General features: G+C 40.3%; 1 protein-coding gene across 3 annotated transcripts in view; it reads right to left on the reverse strand.

Moving 5' to 3' along the window:
• Window positions 1-301: 301 nt before the first annotated feature.
• Window positions 302-14,449, reverse strand: part of GTF3C1 (general transcription factor IIIC subunit 1) — a 41,526-nt gene continuing 27,378 nt past the window's right edge. For all 3 annotated transcript variants that reach the window (XM_061358200.1, XM_061358201.1, XM_061358199.1), the window contains exons 27-37: window positions 13,481-13,593; window positions 12,483-12,545; window positions 11,752-11,845; window positions 10,676-10,848; window positions 9,843-10,127; window positions 7,619-7,872; window positions 5,873-6,159; window positions 4,746-5,391; window positions 3,150-3,189; window positions 2,212-2,404; window positions 302-670 (exon numbers count right to left, since the gene is read on the reverse strand). In XM_061358200.1, coding sequence (XP_061214184.1) covers window positions 449-670; window positions 2,212-2,404; window positions 3,150-3,189; window positions 4,746-5,391; window positions 5,873-6,159; window positions 7,619-7,872; window positions 9,843-10,127; window positions 10,676-10,848; window positions 11,752-11,845; window positions 12,483-12,545; window positions 13,481-13,593 — 2,370 coding nt within the window. In that variant the 3' untranslated portion in view covers window positions 302-448. The remainder of the gene's footprint in view (window positions 671-2,211; window positions 2,405-3,149; window positions 3,190-4,745; window positions 5,392-5,872; window positions 6,160-7,618; window positions 7,873-9,842; window positions 10,128-10,675; window positions 10,849-11,751; window positions 11,846-12,482; window positions 12,546-13,480; window positions 13,594-14,449) is intronic.

The raw sequence follows: 14,449 nt of genomic DNA on the forward strand, positions 1-14,449 counted from the left end.
AAACCAGATGATAATGTAATACCACATATGCCAAGAAATCAGTGTGTAAAATACAGAGAAACCTTTCGTTTACTTATCTTACCTACCTTAGCACAGAGCCAGCTGCCAGGTGGAAGGAAAAGCAAAAGTGAGTGGTTACTGCTGTGATCCTAAAGGGACAGGGAAAAAGAAAAAGGAGCCTTTGCTATCATGTGAAAACCCTGTACGGTAAAGGAGCAATGACGAACTAACTGCATGCTCTACAAGCAGTCACTGGTAAAAAGAGAAGGTACTGAAAGTGGGACCAAATAAATACACCTTCGTCTTAACATTAAGCTTTATTCTCATCTTAAATACATTCACAAGTAAAAAGGATAAATAACTTAATTAAAAACACGATGGAGCGCAAATTGTCATATTTACACTCCTACAGGCTAAAACCATTTAACAGGGCTCAGCTTTGCCTCTTTTACACAGAGATAATCTGCACCCATTTATTCCAGTTCATTTCAGAGGGGAACACTCTTCCCAGCCTAAGAGTACAGTCTACCGTAGGCTCATAGTATACTGTTGGGGTTTCGCTCAGTTTGGGATTGTTTAGCTGTTCTTCAATAACTGGCTGAGAAAAGAGCGACACTGGGGATGGCTTTTTCATGTAGAATCGTGTGATGCAGCCGAGAGTTTCCAGACCCTGCAGAAAAATTCACACCTTTAGCTTGAGCAAGTGTGGTAAAAACAAATGCACTGAACACTGTTCTACCTACGGTGTTCTGAGAAATGTTGGACAATTTATACCAATTTCCACTACAAGTGGCTTCGTTTCACCCCCTCAGGTGAAGTGCCATCCCCCAAGTTCACAGCAAAGCAAGTTCCCATAGCTGGATAGATGCTTTCTTACAGATGTTAACGCAGTGGCTGACATTTGGCTGCTGAGACAGAACATGCATTCAACAACGTATTTCAACACTGAGGACCAGTTGCAAATGATTGCAGGCCGAATCAATGTAAATCCCAGACTCTGGGGTCAGTTCTTGCTAATGGGTTAGCACTTACTCCCATAGCACCACCCACCAAGGTCATTTATGTGCTCTATTTGCTGAAAACACCTGGTGTGTATTCAATCATTTTACATAGGTATGCACCTAGATTTACTAATATTTGGTATATTACACATACAAGCTCTGTCTGCGGTTTCAAAGCCAGGTCTTACCAAGTTTATTGGTAGAGAAGTTAGATTCAAGTCCTCCAGTCTGTAAAATGTACAGGTAACTGCTTGTTTTTGTGGATTTGAATTAAAATTGCTGAGGAATCTGTACTCATTCCCACATATGCATGCCTCACCACTGTACATTCTACTGCAGTTTTAAACCTGTCCCCTCGTCCCAGCTTCCCTCCTGGTAGTGCTGCTCCAGCACAGGACCTACGGACAAGCTGTGCCGGAACACCTGGGAAACAGGATGGTAGGGTACACAACTTGCCTTGTTACCAAAAAGTACAAGCCTTTGGACAAAAGTGTGGCATACGTATGATGGAAGACTGATTTCCAGCATTAGCAGGGGAAGTCATACTTATGGGAAGGACTGCAATATTACTGCTATGCTTAAGATTTTGAATACTTACAGAAAAAAAAAAATACAAATAAAGGTTTCACTTGCAAAATAGTGGTGGTGGCAATCAAACTTCAGGATGTGGGGAAAAGATGAGACACTCTAATTTTTCTCTCCATGTAACATTTTATAATTAAGGAAAAGTGCCTCTAAGCAGGTCTGTCAGGACAGAAGGTCTTATTTACAGTGCTGTCTAGCACAGACACAGCTCAGTCTGATTCTTACATTAAAGATTACTCATCTGAAAGGTGTATAAGGGAAAAACAAAGCTAAACTCTAGTGATTTAACATTGTATTAAGCAGTCCAGTTTGTTACTTCACAATGACAAGCCGCCACTCTTCAGAAACCAACTAGAACTTTAACTGCATGTACACTGTTTCAGAATCAAGCTCAGATTTTAAAATCAGCCATATGGTCATTCCAGTGACAGGTAAAGCAGGTTTCCTTTCTCCCTCATTGTGAACAGTAACTTGCTCTGGCTTTAGTTAATTTAGGAAGAGGAGAGGGTTTTTTTATGGTTTGTTCAGAATCCCGTTTTCCTGGGACTTCCAGCAAAGTAGTTGCTGACTCCTCTGTGTGGAAGCTGAACCAGATTAAAGTTCACACAGCTGGTGCTTCACATACCTGCAGTATCTCTAGGACAGCAACAGGCTGCAGTACGCCCATGTAATGCTGCAGCAGCGCACCTTCTGTTATGCCTGGTTTTGTCATGATGTGGTAGAGCACAGCTTCCATCATCCCTTTACACACAGGTTTATTCAGGTTCCCATCCACAATCCTCCATGGTCTCCCAATGAAGCAGACATTCTCGCAGGCCCTGCAGAAGACAATTTAAGTTCAGCTCCATCAGGACTTAGTTCTTCCAACTAGATTTCCCATCACTATTTCTGCATAATATATTCTTACTACATCCATTGCCAGTGTTGGCTCATGTGCTAGGTGTAAATTCTGTAGCTGCTCTGGGCAGAGTCTGGTGCTAAACTATCAGACAGTTCTCTACAGACCTGAAGTGTTTTCACATTGAAGTGCCTACTTAGAAGTGCTTTTAGCACCAGTATGCCACCCACTGGTTACCTGGAGTCTTGATGACCATGAAAGCTTTGTCACTAGCTCTAACATCCTCCAGAAGTTACTCAAGACCTGCTTTACTCTGCAACATGCAGCAACAGTGCTCAGATAGGAAAAAAATTCCTCATTTTTAGCATTTTGGAGTCAAAAGACCCTGTGTGGGAATTGAAATTCCCCATACTGCAGTTACTTCAGGTCTTTCTTGGGCATGTGGTAGCTCAGACTTGCAGGCACTGGACTTAATAAGAAATAAAATTAATTCTGTTCCTCCGAGTTAGTTGGTTTTCTGGAAAAAAACATATATCAGATTTTTTCAGCATGCAGCTGAGCACAAGTAACATTAACAGGAACAATGGAGGAAGACATGAGATTTCTCCATCATCAATGCTCACTGCACACTGCCGCATAAAACAAAGGTTTCCAAACCATTTGCTTCCAGATACCAATTTGTTAGTGCTACGTTCAGTTACTCTGCAGAAGTCTTGGTTACTCACCGGTCCCTGGCTGCCTGGGATACATCTGTCATAGAACTTCCTGGAAAGAAAGGAACACATTGTTTTTAATTAACCCAAACTCTTTTATCTAGTGGAAGGAAAGTAAAAGGTGTCCACGCTGTAAAATGCAACAGCTTACATTAAAAACACACACAAGCTATGCTGCAGTTGATCTGGCTGCATGGGGAGCTCTGAGCTTCCATGCTGACTGCCTTCACCTGACTGCAGCATACCCTTTCTTCCTACAGCTCTTCTTGCAATCACATCTGTCTTCTTCAACCACCCAATTTGTTGTTCCACTCCCAAATCACAAGAAGTTTTATTTCTAGAAATACGGTGACGTGGCTGCACAACAGGTAATTGTATTGACTGAAAGAACCAAGTTTCACACAGGACCCTGTGCAGGGTTCTCAGCCTGCTGCGCTCACTTAGGCTTATCTAACTTCATGCTCCTGGGAAACCTATGGAAAGCGAGAAGTCCAAGCAGCTGTGGACTTGAGAATGCAAACTCAGGATTTCAGCAGGGTTCAGACTGAAAGTGAAGGTTTCCTCTGAAACTTCCAGTATGCATTATGTCATGGACTTTAATTACACAATTACTTATCATCTACCACACCCAGAGCCTAGCAGCTTTGGCTTAAGCACATGTAAACCCTTAAGCTGGCCTTCAACAGTAAGCCCAGTCAGAACTCTATGCTTGATAACATAACTATTTCTTCCCTCCTGTGTTACAAACAAGTAGAGGAAACTAAATCCAAAGCTGTAAGCTAGCTGTTTCATGTTAAGAACTGCTGAAGTCTATGCAGTTTAGACAGCCCTGAGTCTCTTTGCTGCAGGAAGGCTCCAATTAAACAATACCAGGCTTTAAGAGGCTAGGGATCAGTCTGCACTGATTTTCAGTCTGCAGTCTGTATCTCTAAACATGGGTAATGGCAGGTCTTGGCAGAATACCACACAAGCAATTAGCTTGTGATTCAATCTGAAATCAGAGCTGATAAAACAACAACAAAATAAAATCCCAAACAACCTACTTCATACAGAGCTTGGCAAGAACTACTAGCTATTAAAAAAGAAAACTGGCAGTAAAAAGGAAATTTTAAAATTAAGTCAAATTGGGTTACAAACGAGGCTATTAATCTTCTCACTGGCATGTGCTGCTTTCTGGTGAATGGTTTAATGACGTTACTACATTTCAGTCATGGGCATTCTAGTTAGATGTACACCAGTAGCTCTGTGTTTTCTAGGTTTAGAGATGTCTAGCCTTTGGACTGAAGGCAGAGTTGAGAAACTTCAGATTCAGATAGGTTTTTGGAGAAGAGTAAGACATAGAAAAGAGTTTTAAAGGAAAACACCTTTCTGGACTAGTCATGAACATTGCAGCAATAGGCATAGGATGGAATCTTTGATGTACTTGAAATCTCCAAGCCCTCCCAGATAAAGCTGTGTTATGTCACTTCAACTGTAAATAATGACAACCTCTCTCTCGTATAGCTTCATAAAGAATCTAGAATTTGCTTATAAAATGGAGCTACCTGTTTGGGATCAACTGATGATGAGCTAAGCTCTATCTCTTGGAAGCAGAGAGCTCCTACATACCTTTAGAGACTCCTGGGTTCACCTGTAAGTAGGAAAGATCATCATCCTGCTCGCTGGCTGATTGTTCAAGGCTAAGAATCTGCTTGTTCTGCTCACTGCTGAGCTCATCATTCTCTACTTCCAGTTTTTTGTCCTCAGAACAAGGTTTATCTTGTTCCTTGTAAGTGTCCACATTTGTAGCACCTGGACCACCCGCTGGGTTTTCCGCTAGGTGTTCTGTCTGCCCTCCCAGGGAGTCTGGTTCTTCATCCACCATTGAAGCAGAATCAGGAACACCTGCATCAAAGTTATTTTCACCTGCATTTTTCAAACTACTCTGTGAACCTTGGTAGAGTTGATTACCATCTGCAAGGACATCGTTTTGAGTCTTAAATCTCTTCCTTGGCGGTTCTTCATCACTGGCAGATGGTGTGTCTTCTCCCAGCTGCTCCTCCTCTCTCAAACATTCCTCTCCATTCTTTGGTTCCAGTGGCAGGCAGTCCTGTTGTACATCTGGCAGAGTGGCATCTGTACCTTGCTGATCAGAATCATCTGGTTTATTCTTCAGACATACTGAATGTAATAGCCATGGCTTAGCAAATACTATTGCAACCAGTCTTACAGTATGGCCTCCTACTTCTAAAACTTGCTTCATTTCAATAAGGTCCTATAACAACAAACAAACAAAACCACACAATTATCTCAGGAGCTTTTGCTGGAAAACATCATCTTTAACTAGCAGCCAAGAAAGAGGAAGAGTTTAGCAGAATATTCAATTTTCTGTCCTGCTGCACTGAAGTTGATGTTTTACTCCTTAAACTTTACTGAAATTACAGCACAAGACATTTTTGTTCAGCTTCAATTAAGTTAAAATGTAGCTGGGAAAGAGTATTTTGCTTCCAAAGGTGAAGGTTGGTACTTTTAGGTTTCTAAAACCATTCATTCTTATCATTGAGTAAATGCTGCTTTAATATTTGGCCTTCCAAACTTTGAGGTGAGATTGCTATCAGGTGTGTGATCTCTTGCCCAATATAAACAGCTTTGTTCTACTTATACTTGCTTCCTATATCTTGGAAGGTTGTGCTATTTAAGGGGAATACTAAGCATCTAGGTATTAATGTATGGAAAGCAGCTGGCTGTAAACCCACCTGAATGTACTGCTCCAGCCTCCTGGTGCGTTCAGGTTCCACTTCTTCATAGCTGCAGAAACGTTTGCTCAGCTCAACTTTGCAAAATCCAAAGTGAGAAGTTGCCTCTATTGCATTACGGATCTCCATAACAGCAGCTACATCTCCAGGATTGTAGCCATAATGATCTGTACACTCATGAAGAAAACGATCAACCTCATAATCCTCTTCTTGGATGTTTATCAGTCTGGAAAAAGTCTCAGGGAGGCAGGAAACACCCACATCCATGTTATCAATCAAAGAAGAAACTGCAAAGCAAATAAAACCCCATGCATATAAGCTGTGAAGCAGCTGTTACTACACAGTACACTACAGAAAGATAAATATCTGAGACAGATTAGAGGTGTTCTAAAGTAATCCAATTAAAATCAGAGCTCAGTTTTCCCTCTTCACTGCTGCAGTTTCCTGTTTTTCTTTCTGTCTCACATATCTGTCTCCAAAAACGCCTGTAGAAGAGCACGAGGCTGGTTTACAAGGGCTTACCCTCAGACCAATGTGAAATATTGCTGGAAGACAGCGCAGACTTGTATTTTCCCTAACACTGGATCAGTTTAATGAGGGAATTATCTTTTTCTCTTGAAGATGACCCAGTATCATCTGGGTACAGGACAAGGAAATGCTATGGAGGACCCTATGAATCAAAAAACTGGAAGCAGCTGATCCATGGCAGAAAGCTATTGGCCAAATACGGTTAGAAACTACAAGCTGACAATGTCTCAGTACAATTGGTATAACAAAGCATCTCTGCGTGTGGAGAAAGGTTCAGCACTGCACAAACCCACCCCCAGTGTGCAGAGTATTTAGAAGGTGAAGCAGCGTAATACATTTTTCCAGTCATGGATGATTAGAGGGTAGCTTTGGCACTGTTCTTACCTGTTCCCCTCCCTTTCATCTGCAGGCTGCCTTTACATCATGCCTTTGGGACATGCATGTGACAGCTGGGCTCCTTTGACACCCAAGTTAAACTGAGAACAACTGTAATGAGCTGTCAGCTTAATAGACCTGGAGGGTATGTGTGGCAGCTGAGATATCAAAAAGAATTGCCATTTTACCTCTACCACAACAGCAACAGGCAGGGACAACACTAGACCTTCCAACCAAAGAGCTAAACAAGTAAAGGTTTTCTGGATACGCTTGCATTAGAGCTAAAAGGAAGATAGTCTTTGAGAATGGGAGTGCTGATAAATTGTGAATATTCAAGCTTTAACTATGATCAAAGTGTTTAAGGTACTGTAGGGAAAAGGCCAGAGACTGGAAACCACTATTTCAGAGAGCTACGTGAGACAAGTAAATGTGAATTGCCATTTAAAGAGCTCGAAAAGGTCTTCTTTTCTCTTTATAGAAGGAAAAGGCTGGGTGTGACATAATATGTCATACAATTCTACAACTATTCCAAGTTGCAGAAGGCGCTGAAAAAAAATCCCCTGGAGAAGGGGTAACAAAGTAGACATCAGACTTCCTCTTTGCATTAATAGTTTCACTCAACATGAAATACAGGCAAGGACCTGTTAGAAGGAAAAGGTGTTTGCAGAAGTCAACTACCTGTTTTAGGTGAGGAAAGAAAGTATTATAGGCAAACCGCACATTAATGACAAACAAAATGTTCCTCTTAAAACGTTTTGTTCAAATTGGTTCCTCAGCTGTTGAGTTTACTATCTTTCCTGCTCAAACCTACTTCTGTGCAAATTAGGCCAAACAGAAACTAACCTGAAGAGCTGAGTCTTCCCGGAACTGGTGTACATCGCAGTTTAACCTTCACCTGGCAGGAATTAACCACTATATTGTCACTGGGACTCAGATTGCGTGTGCTAACAATTCCAGGGGCATAGTAGCCTCTCATCAGTAAGTAATTGGTATGAGATGCTTGACGAGCTTTTACTTCAATTCTCCGTTTGCCTCCAGAGGTGTCATCTAGGTCATCATCATCATCGTCATCATCGTCAAGTCCTTCTTTTCCCAAACTACAGCAAAGAGACATGTTTTGTTTGGTTATTGCTTTTTTAATTCCAAAATAAGAAAATGACTCATTATCCTGAGCAGAGCAAGAACACCTGCTGTTCTGCATTCTGGTTTGTAGTTATGAGCAGCTGTGGGTATGTCCATAGCAGCCTGATTTAAAGTGCTGAGAACAAGCAATTACAGGAAAAGAAAATACACTAAAGGTCCCTGGAAAAGGAAACGCTCTCTTTTTGCAAACATGTTCAGCAGACATTTCATCAGGAGGGAACATCTGTCAGAGCACAAAGGCTGAGACTGTAAGGAACACTGCAGGATAGGGCAGACAGTTTAAGGGAGAAAATAAGAAAAAGTTACAGACCAAAGGCTTCAGTCACTTTAAAATAGGAAGGGAGGAAAAAAAACAACCCCCAAAACAACCAACCAAAACATTAATATAAAACAAACTGTAGACAGCCTCAACATAAAGAAAGAATAGTAGCAGCAGCCAGGACAGATTTTCCACAAACAAACCAACACTGTTTGTTTTCAGGACATGACAAAAGCCATTATGGATTAAGGTGAAGGCTCCAAACAATCTGATCTAACTCTGAAGTTGCCTCTGTTTTAAGCAGCTTATGAGAGAAATAACCAGTGGTTCCTTCTAACCTTTCTCAAGATGAGTTAGACCTTAAAATACATTTAAAACCAAAAGGGAACGTGTAATGTAGACCAAATAGTTTAGAAAAAAAAAAAAAAAAAGGATTCAGATGCCTGTTGCTCAGAAATGGGACTACTCCAGGGTTCAGTATATTTTTGCTAATGAGCTGGGTGATTAAAAATAGCTCAATAATCCTGCATAGGATCACCTAACTGGAGAGACTTCAAGTGCATCAGAAGATAGGATTTGTATTCAGAACACTTCCAACAAAGTGGAGAAATACTTTGGAAAAGAGGAGGAAGCAGTTTTGTACAGACAAATGTATGTTATTTATATTATAGTACTATGCACCTGTCCCACACTAAGAGGAAGCAATTACCTAGATAAAGGAAAATAAACTTGTTAGAGTGAATCACAGGAATCATAATCTGTTTCTTTTTTTGTTTGTTTGGAGTTTTTGTTTGGCAAGACCATGGCCATTCATCACTGTGGGATGTATTATCAGGCATATCACCTATATAACATGATGTAATGAACACACACCTGCCGGCAAGAACATGGCATTTGTTTTTCGACACAGTTCAGTGCAGAGGAAAATAATGAGAAAGAGATCTGCATAACATGAATCATAACACACAAAAAATACAAGTAAAGGAACTGAGACCGCTTATTTTTAAAAACTGCATATTTTGGAGGATTATGATAACAATCTTCAAATAGGTAATAAGCTGCTCTAAAGAGAACAAAATATTTTCCATGTATATATACAACAGAAGCAACAGGTTAAACTACGGCAAAATATTTTAGTTGCAGCCTAAGAAAACACAGAATGACTGTAAGAACAATTATTCATAGGGTTAGACTGCTGAGGGAAAGTTTGCATTTCAGTGGTATGCAATTACTGGGGGCTTTAGGAAAAAATAATATCTATAATCAAAGAGGAGATAAAATAGAACCACTATTGTGGAGACAGGTTTCACTGGTAAAGCTGAAGCTTTGTTAATACTTCTTCTTAGTTGTTGAAATGGGAAGGTACAATGTTGATGAAAATGCTCATCTAAGACACACTGCTTTCCTTTCCACATTAGCTGTGGAGGCAATGAACTGCCTAGCAATTGAAATGTCACACACGTGAAGACAAACGCAGTCCAAGGCCGTAATGACAGACACTGACTGAAACGCCAGGAAGTCTTCAGAATGCCTCCTCAGAAATAAAAATCTAAACTATATCACAGTAAAACATGCCACAATACTGTGCAGAAAATGCTAATTTCTGTCCAATTCCATTCAAGTTACCTCCAATCCGTATTTGCTAATAGAAGTAACAGTGTTTACCTTTTTATCACTTCGTTTTCCACCATAGTGCTGTCCACCACAACTATCTGCTCTGGGATTCTCACATTCACAGATACAAGTCCTAGGGAAAATAAGGAAAGCATCGCCACACACTGGCCACCAGGTCCATCCATAGGAAATGCTGTCATGTCTTCTGGTGCCTCGTTTTCTGGATCTTTAAATGAGAAGTTATCTGGCTGGTCTGATTTTTCAGCATCCTTGAGCTTCTCCAGAAACTGAAAGGACTCTGTACAAATTGTGCTGGGAAACCGCCACGTAAAAACTCTAGACGAAAAGACAAATTCAATGAAGCACAAACCCTTCACAGTCGGTTCTTACAGATTCTTCTGTATATGAATTTTAGACCCATAGTAATATTACAGCAGCCAAATGGTTGAATTTCCATGCTGGAGATGGTGACCAAGTACCTCCTACATCTACTTTCAATGTCTTTTTGCTAGTTCCAGAACATTAGGTATTTAAGGTCAGGTACTATATAACAAATATAAAGCAAAGATGGTCACTGCTTAAGCAGAAGGTGACACACTACAGTTAAACTCTCCTCCCCTACTCTACAGCTCTCCCATCCTCTGCGTGTGTTTGTAAAGGCTTGCCTAGCAAACTTGGCTCTATTCCCTGTACAGCCCTAATTGCTAACCAAATAAGGGGCTAACACACATGCACAGATGTTACCTTCATCTCTCCAGCTTCAGCTGTGATGGTCAGGTTCTTTTCTCTAGCTACTTTATGTGTATTCTCTCCTCCCTGCCCAGCATGCCCAGGTAGATTCTTTTATTTGCTCAAACATGAACAGTAACCTTTCTCACACCCACCTATAGTAACTCTGAGACAGCTGGTAGGACATGGGTACAAAAGGCAAAGCCCGGCTCTTCTTTGGTCCTAGTGTGTGGTTTACTCGACGGCGATTGACCAAGCTTCTCTTCTGACACTCCAGGAAAGCCTTCACAAGAACGTCGTCCTGGTACTCCCGGTACAGACGAAACGTCTGCAAAACCCCCCCGTTCAATGCAGAAGGCAGTGTTAGCTCCCAATCCACTGCCAGACTCACCTACTTGAGGGTTACATTAGCTAAATGAATATGAAGCTACTAGCTGGAATGTAAATGATGCATATAAATTTACTTAACTACATTATTCTATTCCTTTTATGGGCTTCCAGGCTTTCCACAGTAAATGCTAATTAAATTACCTAAATACTATAGAACACTTGATATTCAAAATGGGATCAGGCTCCCACTAGAATTATTTATGTAAAAAATGCTCATCTGCACCACATTTTGGTAGATTCTAGGCTCCATGCTTGCCTGCTGATGAGATACTAAACTCCCTTTGAACTTTATATATTTTTTTTAAGTACCTGATAGATTTTAATATTTTTGTGATCCCCAGCACTGAAGGAAAGGCTTCCAACACCAATGTCAGCTGGATACTATGACTGTCTTTGTGCTATCTCCTCCAGAGCAAATTCCAACTACCTAAGTGGGCACTAAATCATGATACAGTTTGACCCAATGGAAGGGATACAGAATTTATTTCATATATTTTGTGACGATTGCTTCAATCTCACATCTTGCAATCTTATCCTCAGAGAGAAAAGCAACATACTGAAAATCTGCCTAGAATACATAATCTCCTAAAAGCAGAAAAGAGTAATTCCCACAGAACAGATACAAATCTAAGTTTCTGGGTTTCTTTGCGCCCATTTGAAAAATGCATATAGCAAGGTAGGAAGGTGAAACTTTTTAGGGTTGTATGATGATGGCACTTGGAAACATGGTCTGGTGGTAGACTTGGCAGTGTTAGGTTTACAGTTGGATTCAATGATCTTAAAGGTCTTTTCCAACTTAAAGGATTCTATGATTGGTAAAGTTTTTGTCTAGATACTGTACCTGAAATGACTGGCAAGATTTCATCTGGTTATCTGAGAGTGCCAGTGTGCTCTGAATCAGGTTCTGTAGCACTAGAAAATGAATATCATAGACACTGAAAGAAAAAAGGAAGGAAAAAAAAAGTTTATTCATGGTGATTTTTGAGCATGAGGTAGAGGACTGCTGAACTAGCACAAAAGTATACAAATTCAATCACCCACTTCTGAAATAGATGTCACTAAGAGGTCACTGTAGCAGAGCATCATTCACTTGAAGGACCCTGTTACATTTTCCCTTATCTTCCACCCTGAATTTCTGGATCAGTCCAGAGTTCTCCCTCCTCCTTTTAAGGTACAGCACCCACATAGAAAACATACACTGTTGTCCTAATGATAACAGACCACCATTTTGAGTGGTGGTCTGTGGTAACATACAGCTCTTCCCAAAGAAGTGTTTGCAGAACAACATGGCAGAAAGGTAAAGCGAGGTGATTTTATACTCCAAGCACATCTAAAATAATGCCCAGTCACCATTTTGGGAAGGTCACTGTTGCTGTCATTTCATTCATCAAATCTATAACCTATGTCAGAGGTCCCTACAGCCTTGTATTTTTCTGTAAACAAATTTATACATGGCAACAAACAGATGAAAGCCACACTGAATTAAAAACTGTATATATGATTTTTACAGATGTGGAGGCTGACATGTCCTTGGAGTCCTAAGTGGGAAAAAATGGTGTTACTGCAACTCACCTGCTTAGACTATCCTCTTTTGCGTTTTGAGCTGTGTCTTCTCCAATTGCCAAAACTCGAAATCTAGTTAAGGGAAGGGAAGGGAAAGGAAAACACTGAACAAAAGCAACATTCTATGATTTTATATCAACTGTAACCAAGAGACTGACGAATGCAGCTGCTAATACAGCAAATGCTGAAACAGCGCATGGGCACTATCTGCTCCAGCAGCCCTCAGCACAAGTGTCAAAAGCTAGAACAACTGACCAGATCAATCTCTTCACTGCTGTAAAATATCTGTTGACAAGGAGATAAAACACATTGTCAGGAGACTGTACAGAGTATAGAGTTACTATGTATAGAGTTACTATTCCACTGAGGTTTGGGACTTCCATCAGCAGCACTTTTGCTGTACCATATAGCTCTTCCCAAAGTAAGAAAATGTACAAAGGTGCTAAATTTGTTATCATAAAATGGTGCGAGACCCAGATTTTCACACTTCTCTCCAAGTGTTATTCAACATGAAAAAGTTTGACAATCTGAGCTGGAGAATACTATACAAAGCTGAGAGCTCTTTGGTATTAACAATTTTAGCAGCACTGAGATGGTTTAGCTGAGCAACCAGCTACAAATTGTGATGTAAAATGGGGCCAGATAATCTGGAAGACAGTAAAGGGAAACCTCTTTCATGGGGTTTTGAGCAACCTGGTCTAGTAGAAAGTATCCCTGCCCATGGCAGGGGTGTTGGAACTAGATGATCCTTAAGGTCCCTTCCAACCCAAACCATTCTACGATCCTACAATTAAAATGTACCTGAGTAGCAACAACTCGAATAGCAAAGTTGAGGACTTGACAATTTATGAAATCTGACATTGTGAATTTCTGGTTTAAAAGTCTATTTAGCAAAACATGAATGGTTTAAAATAAACAAGCTTATGCAAATAACTAAAAATCAGTTATATTATTTAGGAAGTACGGATTTGGAGGAAACATTGCTTCTTGTATTTACTGAAACTCACCTGGAAAAGAGTTCCTGCAAAGTATCAGGAATCTCAAGTTTGGGATTCCCCAGAGTTGAACTGAATTTCTCTTTCAGTCTTTCCACAAATTCTTTAAACTCCTTTGCACAAACCTTAGAAAAGAAGAGAGAGAAATGTTATCAGCCTCAGTTTCTTAGAATGGGAAAAGACCCGCTACTTTAAAAGCAATAGAAGTGGCTGGTTTTGAATTATCATGTCAGAAACTGTAAAACAGACGAGTGAATGCATCAAAAAAGTCCTGTGGAGGTCATGTTAGCTTATTCACTCAACAGTTGCAGGTTCTGTCTGTAATCACGCTCACAACTACAAGCAACCCACCATAAACATATGTTCTGAAAACAATTATACCAAATTAATAGCATAAGATCTCTCGGTAGGTCTTTGTTTAAGCTTCTGCTTAAAGTCTTTTTTATTCTCTTTATAACCTTCAGGTTTTATCTCATTCTCCACTAAGTCTTTTTGTACAACCATAGGTCAGAGAACACCTGTGGCAGAAGAGGAACTCTCTAGGAATAAGTTTTTATTTGCTTTCAAAGACAGACTTCGGGGTTAGGGACACACGCATTTATTTTAGCTATGTCTCACCAGTGAACAACTACTCTTAATTTAAACAAACACAAATCTAATAACAGAACTGACTGGGGTCTGCTGACAATATGAACTGGCGTTCCCGGATAAAAACAAAGTCTTGCTGTGATGCGATCCCAGTTCAAAAAAGGTCTTGAAATTCAGTTTGCACTGACAGCATAAACAACTTTTCAATTTGAAATTGTGCTTGATTTAAGCCATGAAAAAGCTAAAAATTTAAACAAAATCTTTTGACTGATCGAATCAACACTTCCCTCATTAAATCTGCTTACCTTCCCGCACTCATCCACAGAAGCTAAGGCGGTATTTAGACATGCAAGCAGAATAAAAAACAAGAAATCACAGAGCAAAAATGCTTTC

This window comes from Neopsephotus bourkii, unplaced genomic scaffold (assembly GCF_033783945.1).
Source record: "Neopsephotus bourkii isolate Nb327-2 ecotype Australia unplaced genomic scaffold, CSIRO-AGI_Nbou_v1 NB_940, whole genome shotgun sequence".
Taxonomy (NCBI): domain Eukaryota; kingdom Metazoa; phylum Chordata; class Aves; order Psittaciformes; family Psittacidae; genus Neopsephotus; species Neopsephotus bourkii.